At 41.0% G+C, this 25,914-nt stretch overlaps 1 protein-coding gene across 1 annotated transcript in view; it reads right to left on the bottom strand.

Moving 5' to 3' along the window:
• LOC131597528 (uncharacterized) overlaps positions 1–25,489 on the bottom strand; it is a gene marked incomplete at its 5' end in the record, with an annotated part of 30,295 nt that extends 4,806 nt beyond the window's left edge. Inside the window, one exon of the mRNA XM_058870220.1 lies at positions 24,257–25,489. Within this exon, the coding sequence (XP_058726203.1) occupies positions 24,257–25,489 (1,233 nt within the window). The remainder of the gene's footprint in view (positions 1–24,256) is intronic.
• Between the last annotated feature and the right edge of the window lie 425 nt (positions 25,490–25,914).

Here is a 25,914-nt window from a genome sequence, read left to right as displayed (position 1 = left end):
TTCAAAAAGAAATGGTTTATCGTTTTGAAAAGAATCGCGATCGCTCGTTTTAAAACGATTTGAATTTTGAAAGAAGTCAATTTAATCAAGATAAACAAAAGATCGTCTTCAATTAACACTTAGATGATTAGGGTTTATTCAAAAAATATTTACAAGTGATTAACTTTGAAAATCAAATGAAAAACAATATTTTAAAGTATTAAAAAAACACTTAAAACATGTCATTTTAAACCTATTTAAAAATGTATTAAATAAATCTTTTTTGATGATTTTTTTTGGTATTCATAAAATATGTATATTAAACAAAGAGTATGCAAAAAATGAAGTGAAAATAATGAATTTTGATTGGTTAAATTAATTGGTGAAGTTGTGAAGAAAATGATGAAAAATAGTGATAAAAAAAATTGGTTTTGTCTTCCAAAGGGCTTGAACCCACGCACTCTTGCTCACTAACCAAAACAACAACCAACTGAGCTGCGCGTGCAGCTTGTTTATGATACGCGTTCAACACATTATATTTTAAAACAATTATTTGAATTCTTTGAACGAAAATCTGGCGCCAAGAACACACCCTAACTGAAATTCAAAAATCTTCAAAACTGTGTTATTATGTTCAATCAAAGGGTCTATCTCACTCGGTTTTGGACGAGGAACATGAAGATGATCTCATAATTCATTTATTTTTGCTCTAAGGTGATCAATTTTGTGATGAACACTAAGAACCCTAAAACTGAATTTGATCGTGAAATGATGTATGATTGATGAATTATGAAATTGATTGGGGGCTAATGATCAGTGATAGTGCAGAAACAAGATAGCAACTCAATTTTTCATTTATGATGCATGTATGTATGAGTTTGAAGTTCATAGCACTTACCTTCAAAAACGGCCAAGCTGGGATTCGAATTCTGCAATAGAGGTGTTACAGATGCTTTGTGATGATCTGGATAGCTTCAATGGACCTTATGGAAGGTGTCTGGATGCTTGGAACCATCTGAATTCATCTGGGCATGGCTATGGTACCCGACCTGCATAAGCTTGGAGTGAGAATCGAATCTGATGATGGAGGTGTTTCAGGTCATGTATGATGATTGGTATAGCTCATATATGGTATATGGAATGTGTTTGGATGATTAACTTGGACAGAAATGAGCTTGTGTGGATTTTGGCATGATAAGGCTCATTTCATGCATTTTTGGAGGTTGAAGAGTGATTCTGAGTTTTGGGGCAATTTGAGGTGTATGAATGGATCAAACAACTTCCATATGATGTTTAGGAAGTGTTAGAAGCAACACTTTGCTCAGAACTTGCAAGAGATGGAAATTGCACTTTCTCCTCTTTGAAACTCATGAAACTTGCATTCTAAGAAAGAAGAGATAAAACCTATAATTGTGAGGTTTTGGTGTGAATTGAAGAGTGATTTGAACCTCTATTTATAGGCCAAAGTTTCTGAATGAAGAGCTCTTGCAAGTTGATCAAGAATGATGACTTGGCTTAAGAGATAAAATGGCATCTTTTGCATTTAATGCATATGGTTAAAAGTAACTAAACCATGGTTATTTTCCAAGCTTCTTATCTCTTTCCATTCTGATCTCAAACCAGAAAATATCTATCAATTATTGCATTGGTGTGTCATCACTTGGATCATTGGCCATATAGTATAGAAACTTAGTGAAAATGGCTTGAAATTTCAAGTGAAAAGTTCACTAATGTCAAAATTCAAAACCATAGCTATGCTCCATATTTTTTCATGCTCTTGGACATTTTGGAAAGCTCATGTTACACACTTCAAAACCCTAGTTGAAAGTTTCTTCAAGACTGTCGCTACCGCGAAAATTAACAGAGTCGCCACTAACATATTTATCCTGAAAAGGAAGGGAATGCCAGCAAACCACAAAACAAAACAACGGTCTCACGACCAGAGAAAAAGGGTAAGGGAGTCGGTTACGCGAGGGGAAGGTATTAGCACCCCTCGCGCCCATCGTACTCGATGGTATCCACGCCTGTGTCTAAAACTATGGGTGTGTAACAAATCTACGCTAATCTGGACTAAAATGAATGCAGAATGTAGGGAAAAGAAGGGATTATGCTCGCACGGGCCCTACCCCGCTGCCTACGTATCTGTTTTGCAGAATCAGAGCTACCGTAGCTCGGCTAACTAATTTCTGTTTGTTTTGTGTTTTTTTAGGTGAACGAGTTACATTCACACTCCGCTGCTCGACCTTTGGAGACTTATGCTTGGGAATGGAGCAGAAATAACAAGCTCTTAAGAAAAGAAAATCAAAGAGTGTGGTTTGTGTTTTAAAGAATGCATGAGGAAGACCTAAGCTAAGGGGGAAAGCTTGCTACCTAATGTTATCATACAAAGGGTACAAGTCTAAGCTAAACTAAACAACCTACGGGGGAAAAGCGAATGCAAACAAGTAGCACACAAACGAGCATCCACTCGTAAAGCAAACAAAACCAACGGTACTGACCGAATGGTATAAAAACGGTCCCGCCATAGCCAAGGGGAGCAGCTCAACCCAAGTCAACCAAGCATTAGACCTCGCGAAAATGATCGGGCCATAGACAAGAAGGCGGACCCCTCTCAGCAACCAAGCCGTCACGGATCGTAAAGGAAAACGGTGCGTGCGTACACCGAGCATCAACGTCGAGCGACGCGAGCTATAAGAAAGGCGGGGGTCCGGCTACATGAACCCTTTTCCTGACATACTCGATAACAAGATCTTGTGCAGGTTCAGAAGCGAGCAACGCGTAGCGTGCGCATACTGAACAGACTCGATGAGACTAGGAGGGGGTTGATTACGAACCCTTGACCGCATGCCTTCCATGAGGACTTAACGGAGTGCCATATAGGACTTATTACACCGTGACTCCCTGCCGCAAAGCACAAATGTAAACACACCAACAAAAACAGAGCCTCTTTCGAGGGCTTGGCCAGATGCATGTCTAGGTCCTACTTCTCATGTTATTGGATGATGCGGTAAAGCGATAAAATGCGAGAAAATAAAATGAAATGGGATCAATACCAAACGGATGATGATCCGTAAACTATAGCGAAGCAACGCGAAGAAAGTAGAATCCCGCAAGCGAGCTAGCAAAGCAAAAGCAAATGGTCAGCACACCGATTAGCCACAAAAGCGCACAAATGTCGACTCGCGCGTCGAGCATAATCACGATACACCTGCAAGAGGAACAAGCAAACCAAACAAGCAAGTATAAAGTAATAAGATCGTGTCTCCAAGTCGAGAGCACGATACAAGTCAATGAGATATAATCGTATTCCGCAAGTGAAGCGGAACACTCAAGCAATGGGTATCAATCGGTGACCATCCAAAAGCCTTGCACACTAGCACACAGGTTAGAGATAACAAACACCGCAATCGGAATTGCGTTATTACCATAAAACGAAAGGAACTCGACAAGTAAGGTAAACATGAAATGGACAATGAAACATCAAAGAGAAATCAAACATGAATGATCTACAAATTAATGCAAACAAAGCATCTAACAAGATAGTATGTCTCATAAGCTTTCCGACGATATAAAGAACGTGCAAATCGGAGCTACGAGCGAAAAGTTACGCGAGGTAGAAGTTAAAAGGAAAACACAAAAATTGCACTCAGGAACCGGTTCCCACCTAGGGACAACCCGGTTCCCCATACAAAAAACCAGAGGCAGAAACTGGGAACCGGTTCCCACCTAGGGACAACCCGGTTCCTGGTACAAAAACACAGAGAATGGCCAAATTAGCAAGCTGGGAACCGGTTCCCACCTAGGGACAACCCGGTTCCTGGTACAAAAACACAGAGAATGGCCAAATTAGCAAGCTGGGAACCGGTTCCCACCTAGGGACAACCCGGTTCCTGGTACAAAAACACAGAGGCAAAAACAACGCAGGAACCGGTTCCCACCTAGGGACAACCCGGTTCCTGGTACAAAAATCCAGGGAATCAGCATTTTGGATTGAGTGGGAACCGGTTCCCGCCTGGGACAACCCGGTTCCTGGCGTGTAAAAACAGATTTTTAAGCATTTTAAAGGCCTTGGAGCCATTCGCACTCAATCCAAAACGTACCAATTAAGCACAAGCAAACATCAACAACACAATTTACATACATTCACGCATCAAACAATCTACATGTTAACAATTATGTCGAGTGCAACGCGTCAAACAAGTCAAATATCAATCAAAAGTACGGCACATGCATTTATACAAACACGTTAAGTACATCGCAAGCAACACACATTATCAACAACAATTATACACACAAATTCACCACCAAATCAACGGATCCGAACACGAATAACACAATTCATCAACAACGAAACATCAATTCTAACCATAATCCATATGAACACGATCAATTTCGAGCAAAAATACACAAATTCACCGATCAATCATTATCAATCATCCATTAATCAAGAACAAGAGGTAGATCCGGATTCGAATTCACATAATGATCAACAATTAAGCACTTAATTCAAGATCCGAAAGCTTACCGAATGAAGATCTAACCGAAGCGCGAACACGAACACGATACGAACGCGAACACGACACGAACGCGACACAAACTCGAACGAAATCCGGAGGGAGAGAGAGAGGGAGTGGCGCGAGATCTATGTGGAGAGAGGATGAGAAATTCGAACTTCGATCTTGATTCTTCAATCCATGTTCTTGATCTTGATGAAGATTGATGAATTTTGATGAAAGTTTTATGTGATTTGTGGTTTTGATCTATGAGAATTGAGAGAGAATTGAGAGAATGTGTTTGTGAAGAATAGGTGAGTTGAAATTATGAGAGTTCTCCTCCTTGATTTGTGAAGAGCAAAATGTTTATATATTGTCAACGCGAAATGTCTAAATTGCCCTCGGTTCGTCTTGTTTTGGCTCGTTTTTAAGGAAACTCGGTTAGGCTCTAAATCTCGGAACGAAACCAATGTCCACTCGAAGGTGACTAAAATCGTAGATCATAGCCGCGAGAATCGCCTCAAACGGATAAGCGACGAAGAAAATACGCGCGTTTGAATGACGAGAAACGTCGGTCCAAACAAACGCGACTGTGCAGAATTTTGCGCGTACCGCTCAAAGAACTCGATAAAAACCTATCTTCGGCTCAGAATCTGAACATGCATGTGTGACGAAGAATCGAAGCTAACGAAATTTCCAAGAAAATGCCACCGGAATGGGCTTCATACGATAAAAATCGAAGAAGTTATGAATTTTCAAACTCGGTGCGACACACTCGAAAACATACTTTTTACCGAAACAACGCGACGATCCTTAAAATGCTGGGAGTTTTCAGTGCATAATTGGCCTTCGGTCCGAACATATGAAATGTTGGTAATGACACCACGGAGCTCCAGTTAAATTTTCAAGCGAATCCGGCGAGCGGATTAGGAGATACGAATTTTCCAAGGTCCGAAACCATACTTTCAGCACTATTTTCTACCACGAATCCTCGAGTAATTTGCAAATCTGACGACCTTCCTCAAAGAATTAGCTTCCGAACCGAACGCGAAAGTTGTAGATATCGTGGAAACAGTCAAGATAACGCGGGAACTAAGCTCATATCACCTTCCAAATATGACTTGCGAATTTTTCTCGTATTTCCACCGTTTAAACCATTTTTCACGCTTTTCTTCTTAAACCCATGAAAACTCTTTATTATTTTTCTTCAATTTTGAAATGACGAAATAAACGTCATTATTAACTTATAGCTCAAATAAAGAGGGCAAATTTTGGGGTGCAACAGCTGCCCCTATTCAAACTTCTTGAACCTGACGAGTGAGAAACGAAAGTTTCGAACCGTTGAGGTGGAAGGAGATTGAATACCGGAATGAACTCGAAAATTTGCGCTCTTGATCAATAGAAGATTCCAACTTGCAATGAAGAAGGAATGTACCACCCCGCAGGCGAGGAGAAAAAACTTCAATTGATCCGGATAATAAATATGCTCCAACTTGTGAAAAAGGAGGAACGGGCACCCACAGGCAGGGGAAACACTTCAAATGATCTGGTTATCAAGAGAAGGAACATCTCGAATGATCTGAGTATCAAACGTAGCAGATGTCTCCGAACATGCATCGGGATAGATGTCTTAGGTCGATCTGGGAATCGAAGGAGATACATCGGTTGATCTGAATATCAACGGGTAATAAGTATCTCTGATCTGGGAATCATGATCTGGGAATCTGGGCAGACATCTCTTCTGATGCAATTAAAATCATCAGGTAGATATTCCTACTAATTTGGGAATTAGCGGCTAGCTCCTTCGTAAGACCACGGGGATCCGGAGGCGGTTCCTTCAACTGAACTGGTAATCAGGATAGGAACAATATCTCTTCCGAACTGTGTACGCCGGGGAAAGAATGCCTTTAAACTGATCTGGACATGATGCCAGAAAATAAGTAGGACAATCTTCATCTGAAAGACAAAGTCGATCAGGCAAACATCTCCATCTGATCTGATGATATCAGTGGCTTGCTCCTTCGTAAGATCACGGGAGATCCGGAGGCGGTTCCTTCAACTAATCTGAAACTGGATATTAGGATAGGAACAGATGTTTCTTCCGAACTGTGTACGCCGGGTAAAGAAAACGTCCTCAACTGATGGTTAAGCATCAGGACTGGGCAAACGAATTTCTTCTTCTGAACGAACTAAATCGTCAGGGAGTAGATATTTCCAACTGATCTGATGTATCAGAGGGCTTGCTCCTTCGGAAGATCTATAGAGATCCGGAGGCGGTTCCTTCAACTGAGCTGAATATCAGGATAGGAACAAATATCTTCCACCGATCTGGGGACATCGGGAATAGGAATGTCTTTGAACTGATCTGAACTGTGCCAGAAAATAAGTAGAACAATCCTCTTCTGAAAGACAAAGCATCAGGATAAGCGCCTGTAATGACTAGGCGAATATTGCTCTCTGGGGGGCATTTGAAATCTGGGTAACTTTCCTGCAGAAAAGAGACAGACATGATATGATTTATGCATGATGTATGTATGAATGTGTATGGAATAACGTTCCCTGAGAAGGAAGACGCTACACGCTTTTGAGCATGCTATGCAAATGATGCATGATTCAGACGCTGCTTGGGGAAACAGCGGAGGAGCACTGATTTGCTGAAGAAGTCCTGGAGAGAGCATGGAACTCTGCGGGGAGGACAAGATGAGTGACCAGAAGTCACAAACTGCGAGCTGGCAAAGATGGATCAGAAATCTACTGGAGACGATCAAATCTGGATGCGAGCTCTGCTTGGGGAATGGATCCTGCTTGAGGATAAGAGCATCCCACTGAACTCGGGGAATATCCTGGCGAACCTTGCTGGGGAAGCCAATCTTCGACACACTGGGGATGTGGAGATAGAGCCAGTCATGAAGATAACTCTGGTGAGGAGTGACAGACTTGCTAGGGGATAAAGTATTCCGCTGGGGAAATCCTCGAAGGATGCAGGTTCTGCTGAGGATGCATGCGAACCTCTGCTGAGGAGAGAACTCAGTGGGGAAGATGAATACTTCTGCATATCGATCCGCTAGGGATACGAGAAATCCGCTGGGGATAAGAAACTTAGCATAAGAACCTTTTGTTAAGACAACTCCACTGGGGCATAAGATGACTCTTGTGGGGAAAATAGGTCAATCTGTTGGAGAGAGAAACGCTCTACTGGGAAAAATGAGGCATTCGGGCAAGGAACCTCATTAAGAGCTTACTAGGGAATCAGATACCATTCAATCATGATTCGACTTGGGGGAGAAAATACTCCACCAGGGAATAAGGCTTCTGAAACACGGAGTTTGCATTGATATGTGCTTTGCTGGGGAGATGGGTATCTTGGAACAAAGAAAACCTCATCTAGATGCACTCAGCTGGGGAATGAGAATCTCTCATTTGGCTAGATCCGTCACTGCGCAGACATATCATACTTGAAAGGATGGTACCTGCGAGGTAAACACATGAAGACGCCCCAAGATATAGCATGGCATCTTGGTTACACAAGACTTTGAAGCAAATTCAAGGTCTTTTATCATTTCTAATCATGTATTGTAAAAGCCATGCAATTTTCATATGCAAAGTTTAACACAAACTCAGGACGTTTTATGCAAACAAAACAGTAAAAGAAAACAGCTGTTTAAGATAGAAAGATCTTTATTAATTGAGAACGAAAGCGCTCGTAAGAAAGGCATATAATTTTCAGAAGTAGTTCCTAGTAAGAGGTAACCACACAATTTTTGAATACAAGAGAAATGGCAATGTGAAACGGATATCCATTAGTTTCGATCCCGCTATCACTTTTATAATCTCGACGTTCTCATCTCCTTGCTTTGGAAGACCGTACTCATTAGGATTGATCACTGCCCGATCTGATAATGTCACCGAACTTGTGGACCCGACGGGGTTTGGTGGGTGCTTTAGGGATTTGAGTTGCCAGGTGCAAACTCAAGAACACGGAGTCTTGCTTATCCCTCGGTCGGGAGCCCTAAACACGACGATTGGAATTGGAGAATGCTTTAGGGATTTGAGTTGCCAGGTGCAAACTCAAGAACACGGAGTCTTGCTTATCCCTCGGTCGGGAGCCCTAAGCATGTATGAAGAGTGATTGCCATGGTGGCATGCGAGATGTAGTCGTTCGCTTTGTCCCTTTTTTGCCTAAGCCGCCCTTTCGGGTTTTCAACTTAGCGGGTATATTAGTTTCTTTTTCATTCTTTTGCCTGATTCATTTTCTTTTCTCTTTTTTTCTTTTCTTCTTTTTTCTTTCTTTTTTTTCTTCTTTTTTTCCTTTTTTTTTTCTTTTTTTTTATCAGGTCTATGCGAAGTATTTTTTGACTACATCTGCGTTCACAGGGTGCGGAAAGTTCTCGCCATCCATCGTTGCAAGCATCATGGCGCCGCCAGAGAATACTTTCTGCACAACAAAGGGGCCTTCATACGTCGGAGTCCACTTGCCTCGAGGATCGCCTTGAGGGAGAATGATTCTTTTGAGTACCAGATCACCTGGCTTATAGCTTTGAGGTCGCACCCGCTTGTCAAAAGCTTTCCTCATCTTCTTTTGAAACACCTGACCATGTCCGATGGCCGCTAAGCGCTTCTCATCAATGAGGTTTAACTGATCCAAACGATTTTGCACCCATTCTGACTCGTCAAGCTCGACGTCTTTCATAACCCTCAGGGAAGGAATCTCAACTTCAACAGGCAATACCGCTTCCATGCCATAAACAAGTGAGAAAGGAGTTGCCCCAGTCGATGTACGCACAGAGGTGCGATAACCATGCAAGGCGAAAGGGAGCATCTCATGCCAATCTCGGTAGGTCACTACCATCTTCTGCACAATCTTCTTAATGTTCTTGTTGGCCGCTTCAACAGCGCCATTCATCTTTGGACGATACGGAGAAGAATTGTGATGCTTGATCTTGAAGGACTCACAAAGCTCCTTCATCATCTTGTTATTGAGATTTGATCCATTATCAGTAATGATCTTCTCAGGAATCCCATAACGACAGATTATATTATGCTTGATAAAGCGAGTAATCACTTGCTTGGTGACATTCGCATAAGATGCGGCTTCAACCCACTTGGTGAAGTAATCGATGGCAACCAAAATGAAGCGATGCCCATTAGAAGCAGTAGGCTTAATCTCTCCAATCATATCAATGCCCCACATTGCAAAAGGCCACGGAGAAGTCAAGACATTCAACGGCACAGGCGGCACGTGCACTTTGTCAGCATAAATCTGGCACTTGTGACAAATTCTGACATGGTTATGACAATCAGTTTCCATAGTGGACCAATAGTAACCAGCCCTCAAGATCTTCTTAGCCATTGTATGCCCACTAGAATGGGTACCAAACTCGCCTTCATGCATTTCCTCTATGATTTTTGAAGCTTCTTCCTTCACAACACATCGGAGCAACACACCGTCATGATGCCTCTTGTACAATACACCACCGTTGAGGTAAAACTTAGCTGCAAACCTTCTCAGAAACTTCCTATCAGTCACCGACGCTTCGGGAGGATACTCTTGAGTTTCGAGGAACTTTTTGATATCATGATACCAGGGATTACCATCCAATTCAACATCAGCCTCAAAGCAAAATGCTGGTTCGTCCAATCTGTTGATGGTGATGTTAGGCGCTTCATCGGCCCATTTCACTTTGAACATGGAAGCCAAGGTAGCGAGAGCATCAGCAAGATTGTTCTCTTCTCTAGAAATATGCTCGAATGTGATCTCATCAAAATACGGAATGAGTCTCATCACATGCTCCCTGTATGGAATCAGATTCTGATGGCGAGTTTCCCAATCTCCATTGATCTGGCTAATGACAAGATTGGAATCCCCATAAACTTTCAAGTACTTGATTCGCAAATCAATCGCAGCTTCGATACCATAAATGCAGGCTTCATATTCAGCCATGTTATTAGTGCAATCAAAACAGATTCTGGCTGTAAACGGAATATGAAAACCTGAAGGAGAAATAATTACAGCTCCAACACCATTCCCGAGTGCATTAGAGGCACCATCGAACACGAGCGTCCATCGCGATCCTGGTTCGGGTCCTTCCTCTGGTCCGGGAATGTTACAATCTCTGATGTACAACACATCCTCATCGGGGAATTCAAACTTCATCGGTTCATAATCTTCGACCGGCTGGTGCGCAAGATAATCCGCCAACACACTACCTTTGATAGCTTTCTGGGTAGTATACTGGATGTCATATTCAGTCAAAATCATTTGCCACCTGGCTACTCTTCCGGAAAGAGCGGGCTTCTCAAAAACATACTTGATAGGATCCATCTTGGAAATCAACAAGGTGGTGTGAACCAACATATACTGCCTCAGCCGGCGAGCAGCCCACACCAAAGCACAGCAAGTTTTCTCGAGCAGTGAGTATCGGGATTCACAGTCGGTAAACTTTTTGCTAAGGTAGTATATTGCATGCTCTTTTCGGCCAGACTCGTCATGTTGACCCAGCACACATCCCATTGAGTTTTCAAGAACTGTGAGGTACATAATCAAAGGCCTTCCTGGAACTGGAGGCATTAGTATCGGAGGTTCCTGCAGATACTCTTTCACTTTTTCGAATGCTTTTTGACAATCATTATTCCACCTGGCCGTCTGATCTTTTCTTAGCAACTTGAATATTGGTTCACAAGTGGCCGTAAGATGAGAGATGAATCTAGCAATGTAGTTCAATCTCCCTAGGAAACCACGAACCTCTTTTTCTGTTCTCGGCTCAGGCATCTCTTGTATAGCTTTTATTTTGGCAGGATCGACCTCAATACCTTTTCCACTAACAACAAAATCCAACAACTTTCCGGATCGCACTCCGAAAGTGCATTTGTTCGGATTCAACCTCAGTCTGAATTCCCGAAGCCTTTCAAACAACTTCTGCAAGTGAACCAAGTGCTCTTCTTCAGTGTGAGACTTTGCAATCATGTCGTCAACATACACTTCAATCTCTTTGTGAATCATGTCGTGAAAAAAGAGTCACCATGGCGCGCTGATACGTTGCCCCTGCGTTTTTCAACCCAAAAGGCATAACTTTATAGCAGAAAGTTCCCCACGGTGTGATAAACGTTGTTTTCTCCATGTCTTCTGGTGCCATCTTGATCTGATTGTACCCAGAAAAGCCATCCATGAAGGAAAACACTTTGAAAGGAGCAGTATTATCCACCAACACATCAATGTGAGGAAGAGGAAAATCATCCTTTGGACTCGCCCTATTAAGATCTCTGTAGTCCACACACATCCTGACCTTTCCGTCCTTCTTAGGCAGAGGAACAATATTCGCAACCCATGGCGGGTAATTCACAACTTGTAGAAAGCCAGCATCAAATTGTTTCTCAACCTCTTTCTTAATCTTCTCAGACATATCTGGGCGAGTCCTTCGAAGCTTTTGCTTGACAGGAGGACTATCTTCCTTGAGAGGCAGGCGGTGTACCACAATATCTGTATCGAGACCAGGCATATCCTCATAGGACCAAGCAAACATATCCGCATACTCTTTCAACATAGCAATAAGCCTCTGCTTCACACTATTCTCAAGCGCAGCCCCTATCTTGACTTCTCGGACTTGCTCTTTAGTACCAACATTTACCATCTCGATTACCTCTTGATGCGGCTGAATCGCTTTCTTTTCCTGTTTCAACAATCTGGCCAACTCATCGGGGAGATCACAATCTTCATAAGCTTCCTCCTCGGCTTGGTAGATCGGATTGTCAAAATCATAATAAGCAATAGCGGAACTGTTACCAATGAAATCCGTGGTAGTGGAACATCTGCATGATTGATGTTTTTATTTTAGTTTTATTTTTATTAAGCTATGTGCAAGTGTGTGCAAAAACATTGCCATTTAAAGGAAAAAAATTAAAAGAAAGACAAAGAGCAAAACATTTGAATGCAAAAACGTCCTTTTATTTCATGATTAACTTTGAAAATGCGAACTGCATGGCCCTACAAATGATTCACTACGCCTTGGGCAGAGCGTAGGAATTATGTCATGATAAGAAAAGTAAAAAGAAGGAATTTACTCCTGAGCTTGTGTAACTTGAATGACATCTTCAATTGTCCAGTTGCAAGGCATCTCCCCAGGAATACTTGGACAAATCCAGCTATCAAAATCGCAATCACTATCCACCTCCTCGCCATTGACAATGGCATTAACCTGGCCATCTTGAATGACACCACCACTCACAAACTTGATCGGGCTAAGGATATTAGGCTTTGGCGACGTAATCTGCTTCCCCGGACTGAAACCAAGACCATTCTTGTCAAATTTGGGACGCACATCAATTACTTGCCCCCAGCCTTCCACCTTTCCAGTCTCAACAACAACCTGAGCGTCTTTCAGAGAAGACATAATCGTTTCTGGCTTCGTTATCTCATAAGGAGGAGTTCTCACAGCGTTTACAGCTTCAAACGCTTGGAATGGCGTCTCATGTATTTCACCTTCGATCTCCACATACCGGAAAGAGGACAAGTGACTCACGATGTAATCCTCCTCACCACAAACCGTCACCACTTTACCGTCAACCGGATACTTCAACTTCTGATGAAGAGTGGATGTCACAGCACCAGCCTTGTGAATCCACGGTCGTCCCAACAGACAACAATAAGCAGGTTGAATATCCATCACATAAAAGGTTGTAGTAAAGATCTGAGGACCAATCTGGATTGGTAGATCTACCTCTCCGAAAACAGACCTCCTTGAACCATCAAAGGCGCGCACTACCAACTCACTAGGCCTTAACTCCACACCGGCATAGTCAATTCTCATTAGAGCTGATTTAGGAAGCACGTTCAAAGAAGACCCAGTATCAACCAGAACACGGGACAAAGTCGTCCCCTTACACTCAATCGAAATATGCAAAGCCTTGTTATGGTTTCTCCCTTCTGGAGGAAGATCACGATCCGTAAATCCCAAACCGTTCCCAGCGGAGATATTATTGGCTACCGCCTCTAGCTGATTCACAGATATTTCATGCGGGACGTAAGCACCATTCAGGATTCTCAAGAGAGCATCTCTATGACCTTCTGAACACATCAGCAGTTGCAAGATGGAAATCTTTGACTGGGTCTGACCCAACTGCTCAACAACTTTGTAATCAGACTTCCTGATGATTCTCAACAGTTCCTCTACATCCTTGGAAGACACAGCACTATCAGGTGCCCCGTTCTGAGTTGGAGGATTCTGGCGAAGTCACATGGAATTTTGTAAGTGCTTTAGGGATTCGAGCAATGCAAATGGTGCAATGCTCAAGATAGACAATGTCTTGCTTATCCCTCGTTCGGGAGCCCCAAGCAACTTCAAAAACTTGCAGATACTAACATCAAGACCAGGTGCCCCAGAATGGAATTCACACCTAGTGTCATCATCATCAAGTAGAAAACCTGTAGACATTCATACAATACGGAGCTTAACCAGTTGCAAATAAAGCAAGCATGGAAGCAAATGAGCATAAGACAAGTCTTCAAAAAGAACCCCAACTGAGCCTTCCTCTTGGTCACCCCACAAATTTGTTTCATGACTAATCTTTGAACACACAATAAGAACGAATCAAGTCTCTGAGTCTGGAGAGAATACCAAGTCAGAATAAGATATCCTCGTTCCTGAACACCTATTATGAAATGTATGATATGCATGATATGAATGCAATGCCATGTTCATTTGATTTCCAAGGAATCCTCATACTTTGATTTTTTAGATAACAAAAGATAGAAGAGCTCGACACGAGGCTTAAAGAAACGATTCCTTGGAAATGGAAGGAACACGTATGCTAGTATGCTAGTTATTTTTTTTTGTACATCATTTTTGGGAAAAGTAAATATGCAATGATGCAAGGTGGTGGGATTTTGGATGTCTCCCACCGGACATGTCTGGATAGCCTCAAAGTTATACGATCCAGGTTCAAAGGTTCGGCACCAATTCAGAACTCCCCGTAGATCACGGGCCATAATCAATAGAAACAGAACCATAGTCATCATAACAGGAACAAAACCACTCGAACAAGAACCATAGTAACCCTCGAACAAGAACAGCGGTCACCCACGAACAAGAACAGCGGTAACCCACGAACAAGAACAGCGGTCACCAACAATGTACCTGTTATATAATCATTGATTCCCGCCCCACTCACGGGTAAAATCTAGGCCAAGGTAAGGTCATGAAACGCAGTATACGGTCCGCCCGAAGGTAAGCATCATCACAGCGCGTAAGCGGGTGACGATAATACCTCCGTTTGAAACCACTACTCTGCTCGTGTTCACATAGTCCATCCCGAGACGTACACCTCGAGACAAACCATGCTCCCACTCTATCCTAGGGTTCCTATGGTTCACACATAGCCTGGGTATTGGGCCTTTTACCTCTTGAAACACCCACCCAACAGACAGAGATCCAGACAGTCCAGAATATGATGCAGAAAAGTAAAAGCGCACATAGAATGCAATGCAAACAGATAAATATGCAAAGCAGTAAAAACACCCAAAGATAAACACACAAGCGCTAGGATCGACTTGCTGAGTCCGGACCAGCAACAGGTCGAGACGTCCCCAGCAGAGTCGCCAGCTGTCGCTACCGCGAAAATTAACAGAGTCGCCACTAACATATTTATCCTGAAAAGGAAGGGAATGCCAGCAAACCACAAAACAAAACAACGGTCTCACGACCAGAGAAAAAGGGTAAGGGAGTCGGTTACGCGAGGGGAAGGTATTAGCACCCCTCGCGCCCATCGTACTCGATGGTATCCACGCCTGTGTCTAAAACTATGGGTGTGTAACAAATCTACGCTAATCTGGACTAAAATGAATGCAGAATGTAGGGAAAAGAAGGGATTATGCTCGCACGGGCCCTACCCCGCTGCCTACGTATCTGTTTTGCAGAATCAGAGCTACCGTAGCTCGGCTAACTAATTTCTGTTTGTTTTGTGTTTTTTTAGGTGAACGAGTTACATTCACACTCCGCTGCTCGACCTTTGGAGACTTATGCTTGGGAATGGAGCGGAAATAACAAGCTCTTAAGAAAAGAAAATCAAAGAGTGTGGTTTGTGTTTTAAAGAATGCATGAGGAAGATCTAAGCTAAGGGGGAAAGCTTGCTACCTAATGTTATCATACAAAGGGTACAAGTCTAAGCTAAACTAAACAACCTACGGGGGAAAAGCGAATGCAAACAAGTAGCACACAAACGAGCATCCACTCGTAAAGCAAACAAAACCAACGGTACTGACCGAATGGTAGAAAAGCGGTCCCGCCATAGCCAAGGGGAGCAGCTCAACCCAAGTCAACCAAGCATTAGACCTCGCGAAAATGATCGGGCCATAGACAAGAAGGCGGACCCCTCTCAGCAACCAAGCCGTCACGGATCGTAAAGGAAAACGGTGCGTGCGTACACCGAGCATCAACGTCGAGCGACGCGAGCTATAAGAAAGGCGGGGGTCCGGCTACATGAACCCTTTTCCTGACATACTCGATAACAAGATCTTGTGCAGGTTCAGAAGCGAGCAACGCGTAGCGTGCGCATACTGAACAGACTCGATGAGACTAGGCGGGGGTTGTGTCGCGGGGAAAAATCGTTTGTCTTTTTTTTTTTTTTTGGGATGAGACACCTGATGCCTTCTTTGGGCTCGAGTGCTCAAAAAATGATTTTTCTTTTGTACGGACCAAACTTTTTATTGTTTCCAAAAGAGGAAAAGGAAAAAAGTTGCAATAACCTTAAAAGTGGGGGAGAGATCTTGGGTAAGAGGGTTGGTTATACGAAGGGAAGGTATTAGCACCCAACGTATCTATAGTACTCTATAGGTTTCTTTGTTTTATTTATTCCATTCTTGTTATGGTGGAGGTTCTTGTGAAATAGGTGGGACCTAAGGTGTTTATTTGATTATGCTCGCAAATATCATCGCGATCCTCTGCATACATATCCCCTAGAGGGAATCAGAGCATCTGTAGCTCGGGGTCTACGGGTGCTAAGGTTTGAAAGGTTTTTTGTTTTGTTTTGCTCGCCAAGGATTGACCTTGTGCCTACGTATTCTCAAAGGGATGTTGAGAAAGTCAGAGCAATCGTAGTTCCCACTTATGCTAGTGGAAGCAAAGGAAAATAGACAAATGTCGTCTAAATGCTAGATGTATCTAATCTATATCATCACATACATCTGTTTAATTTTGTTTGTTTGTTTAACCAGCCTTGTGGCAAAAACTTTCAATGAAGTCAGCCTTGTGACAAAAAGTTTTGATTAATCAGCCAGCCTCGTGGCAAAAGTTTCAATGAAGTCAGCCTTGTGACAAAAACTTTGATTAATCATCCAGTACGGTGGTAAAACAGTTTGATTGATTAGCCAGCCTTGTGGCAAAAGATTTGATTGATTAGCCAGCCTTGTGGCAAAAAAGGTTTGATTGATTAGCCAGCCTTGTGGCAAAAAAGGTTTGATTGATTGTTTGTGATGATATAGAAGAGATACTCCTATCATAGAGATGATAAATGTCTAATCTCCTAGGGTATTTGTTTTGGATATTGGGGATGCTTATAAGAAGCCCGTGGGTCCTTGTACGAAGCCCAAGAGGAGGCTATCCGAGGGTCCTTGCATTGTAAGCCCAAGAGGAGGCTATGGGAGGGACAATCCAGGGTCCTTGCATTGTAAGCCCAAGAGGAGGCTATGGGAGGGTCACTCGTTTGTACAAAGCCCAAGGGGAGGCATGGTATAGTTGGTCTGAGCTCTTAGAGCGATTTCACCGGGAAACCATACTCTATGTCCTAACCTAAACTAGTGGAGATTCTTTGCACGAAGCCCAATAGGAGGCTATGGGGAACCTAGTGTTGTACTAAGTTGAACAAGCACACATATCACACATATGAACAAACATGAACAAGTATGAACAAGTACATGAATAGATATGAACAATTATATATATGACAAAGTGTGTGTATATATAATGGAGTTTATGAAGGAAATATACCTGTAAGCATGATCCATTTGTATACACAGGGCTCGGGACTCACACTCGGGGAGAGGTCCACTTGAATTTATTCAAAGCTATGTAAACAGGTATTTACAAAGGGGCTTGGGACTTATACCTACATGGAGGCCCGTGGTATATTTTTGGGAAGATTTAGAGAAAAGCCTTCATTTTTGGTTTGTTATTCAAAGTTAAAAATCAAGTTGATCGAGATATGTACAAAACGGTGTGTGTACAATGAAATACCTAATTTCATGTACAGGAATGGGTATGTACAAAAGGGGCTTTGGGACTTATACCTACGTGGAGGCCCGTGTTTTATTTACAAAACATGGTTGATTGTTTATTAACAGAGCGCGAGGTTTCGCTTTTGAAAAACTGTTTGAAAGTTTGTTTTGAAAGAAGTTTATTCTGTTGGAAGAAAAACTGTACAAAAAGAAAAGAAATGGGACTTACACTCTCTAATATTCGAGAGGCCCCTGTTTTATTTTCATAAAACAGGGTGGGTAGTTTTGAAAAAAAGATGTGAGATTTATTGTTTTAAAAACAGTTTGAAAAGTATTGTTTTGAAAAAGTTTTCTGTACAAAGAAAAACTGTAAAAGGAAAAAAAAGAGTGGGTCTTATACTCTCTAATATTCGAGAGGCCCCACATCGTTTTGAAAATCAATTGATCAATTAAAAAGATTTAATCAATAGTTTCAAAAAGAAATGGTTTATGGTTTTGAAAAGAATGATCGTTTGTTTTAAAACGGTTTGAATTTGAAAGAAATCAAATTAATTAAGATAAACACAAAGATTACACTTAATTAACACCTAAATGATTAGGGTTTGATCACAAAATATTTACAAGTGATTATGTTAAAAAAAAACAAATGAAAAATAATATTTTAAAGTATTTAAAACACTTAAAAATAAGTCATTTTAAACCTATTTAAAAATGTATCAAATAAATATTTTTTGATGATTTTTTTTGGTATTCATAAAATATGTATATTAAACAAAGAGTATGCAAAAAATGAAGTTAAAATGAGTTAATTTGCTATGTTAATTAATTAAGTGAAGTTGTTAAGAAAATGAATGAGAAAAGTGGCAAAAAATAAGCTTTTGGTCCTGCCAGGGTTTGAACCCACGCCCTCTCTCTCACCAGCCAAAACACACAACCAACTGAGCCACGCTTGTGGCTTGTTAATAACACGCATCAAACTGATTATATTTTAAAACTTGGATTTGAAATTTCTGAAACAAAAATGGCGCCAAGAACACACCTTCAACTGATTTTTTGAAAATCTTTGAAACTGGATTGTTTTGATCAAGTAGATAGTCTATCTTGCTCGGTTTTGGACGAGGAACACAATGGTACCAATTAATTGCATTTATTTTCACTCTAAGATCATTGGTTTTCTGATGAACACGAAGAACCCTAATCTTATGATTCAATCTGAAATTGTGTATAATTGATGAATTGTGAAATTGATTGAGGGCTATTGATCAGTGATAGTGCAGAAACAGGATAGCAACTCAATTTTTCATTTATGATGCATGTATGTATGAGTTTGAAGTTCAAGAGAGCTTACCTTCAAAAACGGCCAACTGAGAATCGAATTCTGCAATAGAGGTGTTACAGAAGTTGTTTGATGATCTGGATAGCTTCAATGAACCTTATGGAAGGTGTCTAGATGCTTGGAACCATCTGAATTCATCTGGGCATGGTCATGGTACCCGACCTGCATAAGCTTCAAGAGTGAATCGAATTTGATGATTCTGAGGTTATTGGCTATATGTGATGGATTGGGTAGTTCATATGTGATATATGGATGATGTTAGAAGTGATAGTTTGGACAGAATTGAGCCTGAATGAAAATTGGCATGATAAGGTTCATTTCATGTTCATATGGAGGTGAGATGATGATTCTGAGTTTTGGGGTGATTTGGGGTGTGTGAGTGGTTCAAACACTTCCTAATTGATGTTTAGAAGTTGTTGGAATCATCACTTTGGCCAGAACTTCAAGGATTTGGAGGTTGGAATTTCTACCTCCTTGAAACTTAAGAAACTTGCATTCTAAGAAAGAAAGAGAAAACCTATAATTTGTGAGGTTTTGGTGTGAATGGAAGAGTGGAAATGACCTCTATTTATAGGCCAAGCTTTCTGAATACCAAGCTTTGCAAGTTGCTTCAAGAAGTGATGATTTGGCATTTGGAGATAGAAAGGAATCTTACCATTTAATGCATATGGTTAAAGTGACTTAACCATGGTTATTTCTCTAAGCTTCTTATCTCTTTCCATTCTGATCTCAAATCAGAAAAATATCATTCAATCATTGCTTTGGTGTGTCATCACTTGAATTATAGGTCATGTAGTCTTGAAACTTAGTGAAAAATGGTGAAAATTCAAGTGAAAATGATCACTAAATGCATAATTCAAAACCATAGCTATGCTCCATATTTTTTCATGCTCTTGGACATTTTGGAAAGCTCATATTACATACTTCAAAACCCTAGTTGGAAGTTTCTTCAAGACCTTTAAGGAAATGGGTGAAAAAGATCCATGAACTTTGAAGAAAATGAGATTTCAAGTGAAGTTTTCAAAAAGTACCAACTTTGAAGCTCCATATCTCTTAAATGGTTGATCTTATGGAAAAAATTTATATGTGTCAAAGTTGTTTATTGGATCAAAATCTAAAACTTTCATGTTGGAAGTTTTTTTCAGTTTGTAGGTGAAATTTTGAGAAATTCCCTTCCAAAGTTTGGAAAAAACCATTGAAAAACACTTAGAAAAATTTTCTAAGTATGAAAGTCAAACTTTTGACTTTTTGATTCTTGGTTGATTTTCTTGATTTTTCTTGATCAAATGACTTCTCATATCATATATTGATGATTCAAAACTTCAAAAGTCATGGTTGACCAAAATTCCTCAAAAGTCAATGGTAATCTTGTACAGTTGACTTTTCAGACGAATCGCGTTTCTGGAGATTTCAAATGAAACAGGCTACCCTCATCAAATGAATGGTATGAATGAATCATATTGAAGCATTAGAGGATATTGAGCCATGGTTTGAGTTGTGACACCATGTCCTGATTAAAAAGTCAGTGGTTTAGTGAATTAGGTCAAAAAACCCTAATTGTCGATCTGATGAAATTGATGACTGTGGATCTTGAATTGAGATGTAATTTCCATTGTATATTGTCATAGGGATTATTTGAGGATGATTGAAACCTTTGATTGACTTCCTGGAGATTTTTAGGGTTTCCCAAATGTGATCCCTGATTTCAGTCCCTGATAGTTCAAAACCCTGATCTGAGGATTTGTCTGATCAATCTTTGTGCAGAAGATGTTATGAGCCAATGGATTAAGTCAAAATGGTGCACTTGAGGTCTTGATATCATGTCCCAAGTCATTAGATCAAATCCTGAGCAAAAGTCAGGAGTATGCTAACTTCAGTCAAAACCCTAATTCAGTCGATTCAGAGCCTTTGAGCTTGTTGAGATGGATTTTTAGGACCAAATGTTAATTGTTGATGAAGATGATTCATTTGAGATGAAGGGAGAACAAAACCCTAATTGATTGTTACTTGTACTGATGAGTGTTTTCTTGATTAAACCCTGCTGAGTCACAAGTAGCAAACACAAGCTAATGCAATTTGTTAGAGATGCAAATGATGCATATGCAATGATATGAGGTGGTATCTTAGGTCAAAAATTGGGGTATGACAGATGCCCCTATTTAAGTTTCTTCAACCTGAGATATGAAGATTGAAAATCTTCGTTTTGATAGGGTGGAAGAGACTTAAATATCAGAAGACGCGAATTTTGGACCTAAGATACCAAAATTGCGAATGATGCAAGGATATCTTTACCGAGGGATATCAAAACTTACTCCACTGGGGAAAAGAGATTGGGAAGGATGTCTCAATCCGTTTTAGGAAGAGAATCCGTTTTATCGGGAAAGCAAGTGTATGCTTTACCTGGGAATGATAGCTTTGTAAGAAAAGCTTACCTATCGGCATTATCGACTATCAGCACAGGGATAGACTTGTTTAATAATGCGAAGGTGAAAGATATGAAACTATATTACCGACTATCAGCATGGTGACAGACTTGACATGGTAAAAAGAGTTTCAAAGGTTCGGTTAATATTATCGACTATCAGCATTGGGATAGACATGTTTAATAATATAACCAGAACAAAAGGTTACCGACTACCAGCCTTGTGATAGCGATTTTGAAGACTTGATCAATTATCAGCCGAGTGATAAAATGATCTCGGAGACTTTGCTAGGGAAATTACTGGTTATTCAGCCTTGTGAACAGTAATGAGGCCCTGATTGTCAAATGGTCTTCATGATTGATTTCCTTGAGAGGAAAAAGCTTTTGAAAGAGACATAAGCTGCTCAGATGACGAGGCTATTGCTTATTGTCTATTTTTTCACGACTTTGTTTGAGGAATCGGAGTTTGAAATTTCTAGTAAGGACAAGGTTCTAACCAAGAATGAATTGGAAAGAGACAGTCAAACAAGACTTTGTACCCATGAGGAATGAACTCGAATGGGGATTTTCTCCTTTGTTTTGAGAGGAGAAAACTAAAGCAACCTTCTTCCACGAGGAATTATCTCAGTGGGGAACTGGAGAAAGAAGATGTTCTTTTCTGCTTATGGGTGACAACCTACTTGGAGAGATGACACGCCCATATTTGTTTCTTCTTTTTTTCTTTTTTTTTCTTTTTGAGGATAGATATATCCTAAACAAGTGATTCTAAATCAAACATTGAAAAATGCAAGAATGCATAAATGATGCAAATATGTATGAATGATGAATGTCATGAATGTCGCATGCATGCTAACAATACTGACAGACAAAGAAGTATATACTGGAGAGGGACCGACGTCGCAATACAACCAGATACTTGGCAAATGTTTTTCAACACGGTGTAGATAACACGGGTGATGAATGGTGTTGCGTGCTTTAAACTTCTCTGGGGAAGATAAGCATCTTTACTGAGATGGAAGAGCTTCTTTACTGGAGATTGGAAATCTTCGTCACTGGGGATAAAAGACCTTCTTCACTGGGGATAGAAGAGCTTTTTCACTGGGGATAGAAGAGCTTCTTCCTATGGAGATAGCTGTTGATGTTCCTTCCGTTGTTCACAACTCAAAGGAAAATTTCGCTTTTATTTTGAAAAAGAAAAGTGAAGTAAATTCATTTAAAACTTTTTTTCTTTTTTTTCAAAAGTAAATAACACAATTAAAGCGTCATTTTGAAAGCTAAAAGAAATTAGAGATTGCAAACAAATGGGCACAAGGCTCAAATTTATTTAATAGGATGGAAACCAGCTAAAGGCGTGATTCCATAGAGTATTTACAAAAGTTGGAAATGGTAATTATGCGGAAAAGGCTACATTGAAAGCAATAACCACTATTCCCTCTAATAACTTTGAGTTCCAACTGTGCTTGTCGCTTCAGATTGGTGATGATTTGATTGAAGATCCTTTGATGGAAAAGACGATTCAGGTGACGAAGTATGGACTGATGCAGTTACTTTGTCATAAATCCCTAATTTTTGCCTAGATTGCCTTTTCAGGTTTTCAATCTACCAGGATGAATTTTTTTCTGTTTATTGTCTCTAATTTTTGCCTGGACCGCCCTTTCGGGTTTTCAGTCCACCGAGACGCTCATTTTTGCCTAAGTCGCCCTTTGCGGGTTTTCAACTTACCGAGCTGTTCTTTTGTATTTTTTTTAGACAAAGTATTTCTTGACTGCATCAGCATTCACAGGATATGGGAGTTCATCACCATCCATGGTTGCAAGAGTCATGGCGCCGCCAGAAAATGTTCTTTTGACAACATACGGGCCTTCGTAATTAGGAGACCATTTGCCCCTAGAATCTGTTTGAAAAGACAAGATCTTTTTAAGCACGAGGTCGCCTTCTCGAAATTCACGAGGTCGAACCTTTTTGTTGAAGGCTTGATTCATCCTTGCTTGGTATAACTGTCCATGGCATAGAGCAGTCATACGTTTTTCTTCGATTAAGTTCAACTGATCGTATCTGTTTTGACACCATTCAGCCTCTGATAACTTAGTCTCCATGAGGACTCTCATTGATGGGATTTCAACTTCTACGGGGAGCACAGCTTCCATGCCGTATACTAGAGAAAAGGGAGTTGCCCCTGTTGAAGTACGCACTGAAGTACGGTACCCATGTAAAGCGAATGGCAGCATTTCATGCCAGTCTTTGTAAGTGACGACCATTTTCTGGACGATCTTCTTAATGTTCTTGTTAGCGGCTTCCACGGCGCCGTTCATTTTTGGCCTGTAAGGAGAAGAGTTATGATGCTCAATCTTGAATTCCTCACATAATTCTTTCATCATTTTGTTATTCAAGTTTGAACCATTGTCAGTAATGATCTTGCTGGGAATACCATATCGGCAAATGATGTTATTCTTGATAAACCTCACAACCACTTGTCTTGTAACATTGGCGTAAGATGCTGCTTCGACCCATTTGGTGAAGTAATCAATTGCTACCAAGATGAAACGATGACCGTTTGAAGCTTTTGGTTCGATCATTCCAATCATGTCGATACCCCACATGGAGAAAGGCCACGGAGATGAGAGAACGTTGAGTAGAGTCGGCGGTACATGGATCTTATCTGCGTAGATCTGGCACTTGTGACATCTCTTCACGTGTTTGTAACAGTCAGATTCCATTGTCAACCAATAGTATCCTGCTCTTAAGATCTTTTTGGACATCGCATGCCCATTTGAATGAGTTCCAAAGGACCCTTCATGCACTTCATGCATTAACATGTCTGCTTCGTGTCTGTCCACGCATCTGAGCAAAACCATGTCGAAGTTTCTTTTGTATAGCACGTCTCCGTTCAGGAAGAAAATGCCAGAAAGTCTCCTTAGAGTCTTCTTGTCTTTGTTTGATGCCCCAAGCGGGTACTCTTGAGTTTGAAGGAAGCGTTTGATGTCGTGGAACCACGGTTTATCATCGATGACTGCTTCAGTTGCAAACACATAAGCGGGCCTTTCAAGGCGCGTGATTCTGACTTTAGGCACATCATTCCAGTGATTGACTTTGAACATGGAAGATAGAGTAGCCAAGGCGTCTGCCATTCGATTCTGATCTCGAGGTATATGATGCAATTCAACCTTGTTGAAGAAAGTCAACAGACGTCTTGCATAATCTCTGTAAGGAATCAAACCAGGGTGGTAAGTTTCCCACTTGTCTTTGATTTGGTTGATCACGAGGGCTGAATCTCCATATATGTCGAGGATCTTGATCCTTAAGTCAATGGCTTCTTCGAGACCCATGATACAAGCTTCATATTCTGCGATGTTGTTGGTGCACTCAAACAGTAATCTGGCGGAGAATGGGATATGAGTACCCTTGGGAGTGATGATTATTGCCCCAATTCCATTGCCAAAAGCGTTTACTGCTCCATCAAAAATTAGGCCCCATCTTGATCCAGGCTCAGGACCTTCTTCGGGTAACGGTTTGTCACAATCTTTCATCTTCAAGTACATGACATCTTCATCAGGAAAGTCAAACTTGAGAGATTGATATTCATTAATTGGTTGATGCGCCAAATGATCGGCGAGAATGCTTCCTTTGACCGCTTTTTGGGCACGGTACTCAATGTCATATTCGGATAACAACATTTGCCATCGGGCAATCCTTCCTGTTAAGGCGGGCTTTTCAAAGACATACTTGATCGGATCCATTCTGGAGATTAACCAAGTAGTATTGTTGATCATGTATTGGCGGAGACGTTTTGAAGCCCAAGCCAAAGCACAACATGTTTTTTCGAGCATGGAGTAACGAGACTCACAGTCTGTGAATTTCTTACTCAGGTAATAGATGGCATGCTCCTTCTTACCGGTTTCATCTTGTTGCCCAAGCATACAGCCCATGGATTCTTCCAACACGGTAAGGTACATGATTAATGGTCTTCCTTCAACTGGAGGAATCAATATTGGTGGTTCTAACAGGTATTCTTTGATACTGTCGAACGCTTTCTGGCAATCTTCAGTCCATACAACCCCTTGATCTTTGCGGAGAAGCTTGAAAATTGGCCCACAAGTAGCAGTCATTTGAGAGATAAATCTGGAGATATAGTTCAATCGTCCGAGAAATCCTCTTACTTGTTTTTCAGTCTTTGGTGCAGGCATCTCTTGAATAGCTCTGACTTTGTCGGGATCTACTTCGATACCTCTTTGGCTGACAATGAAACCCAAGAGTTTTCCAGATCTAACCCCAAAAGTACATTTATTAGGATTCAAGCGAAGCTGATATTTCCTTAGTCGTTGAAACAACTTCAAAAGGTATTCAATATGTTCTTCTTCTGTGCTGGACTTGGCTATCATGTCGTCCACATAAACTTCTATTTCTTTATGCATCATGTCATGAAAGAGAGTAGTCATTGCTCTTTGGTAAGTTGCGCCTGCATTCTTTAATCCAAATGGCA

Source organism: Vicia villosa, linkage group LG4 (assembly GCF_029867415.1).
Source record: "Vicia villosa cultivar HV-30 ecotype Madison, WI linkage group LG4, Vvil1.0, whole genome shotgun sequence".
Lineage (NCBI taxonomy): Eukaryota > Viridiplantae > Streptophyta > Magnoliopsida > Fabales > Fabaceae > Vicia > Vicia villosa.
This window is presented reverse-complemented; position numbering and strand designations above follow the sequence as displayed.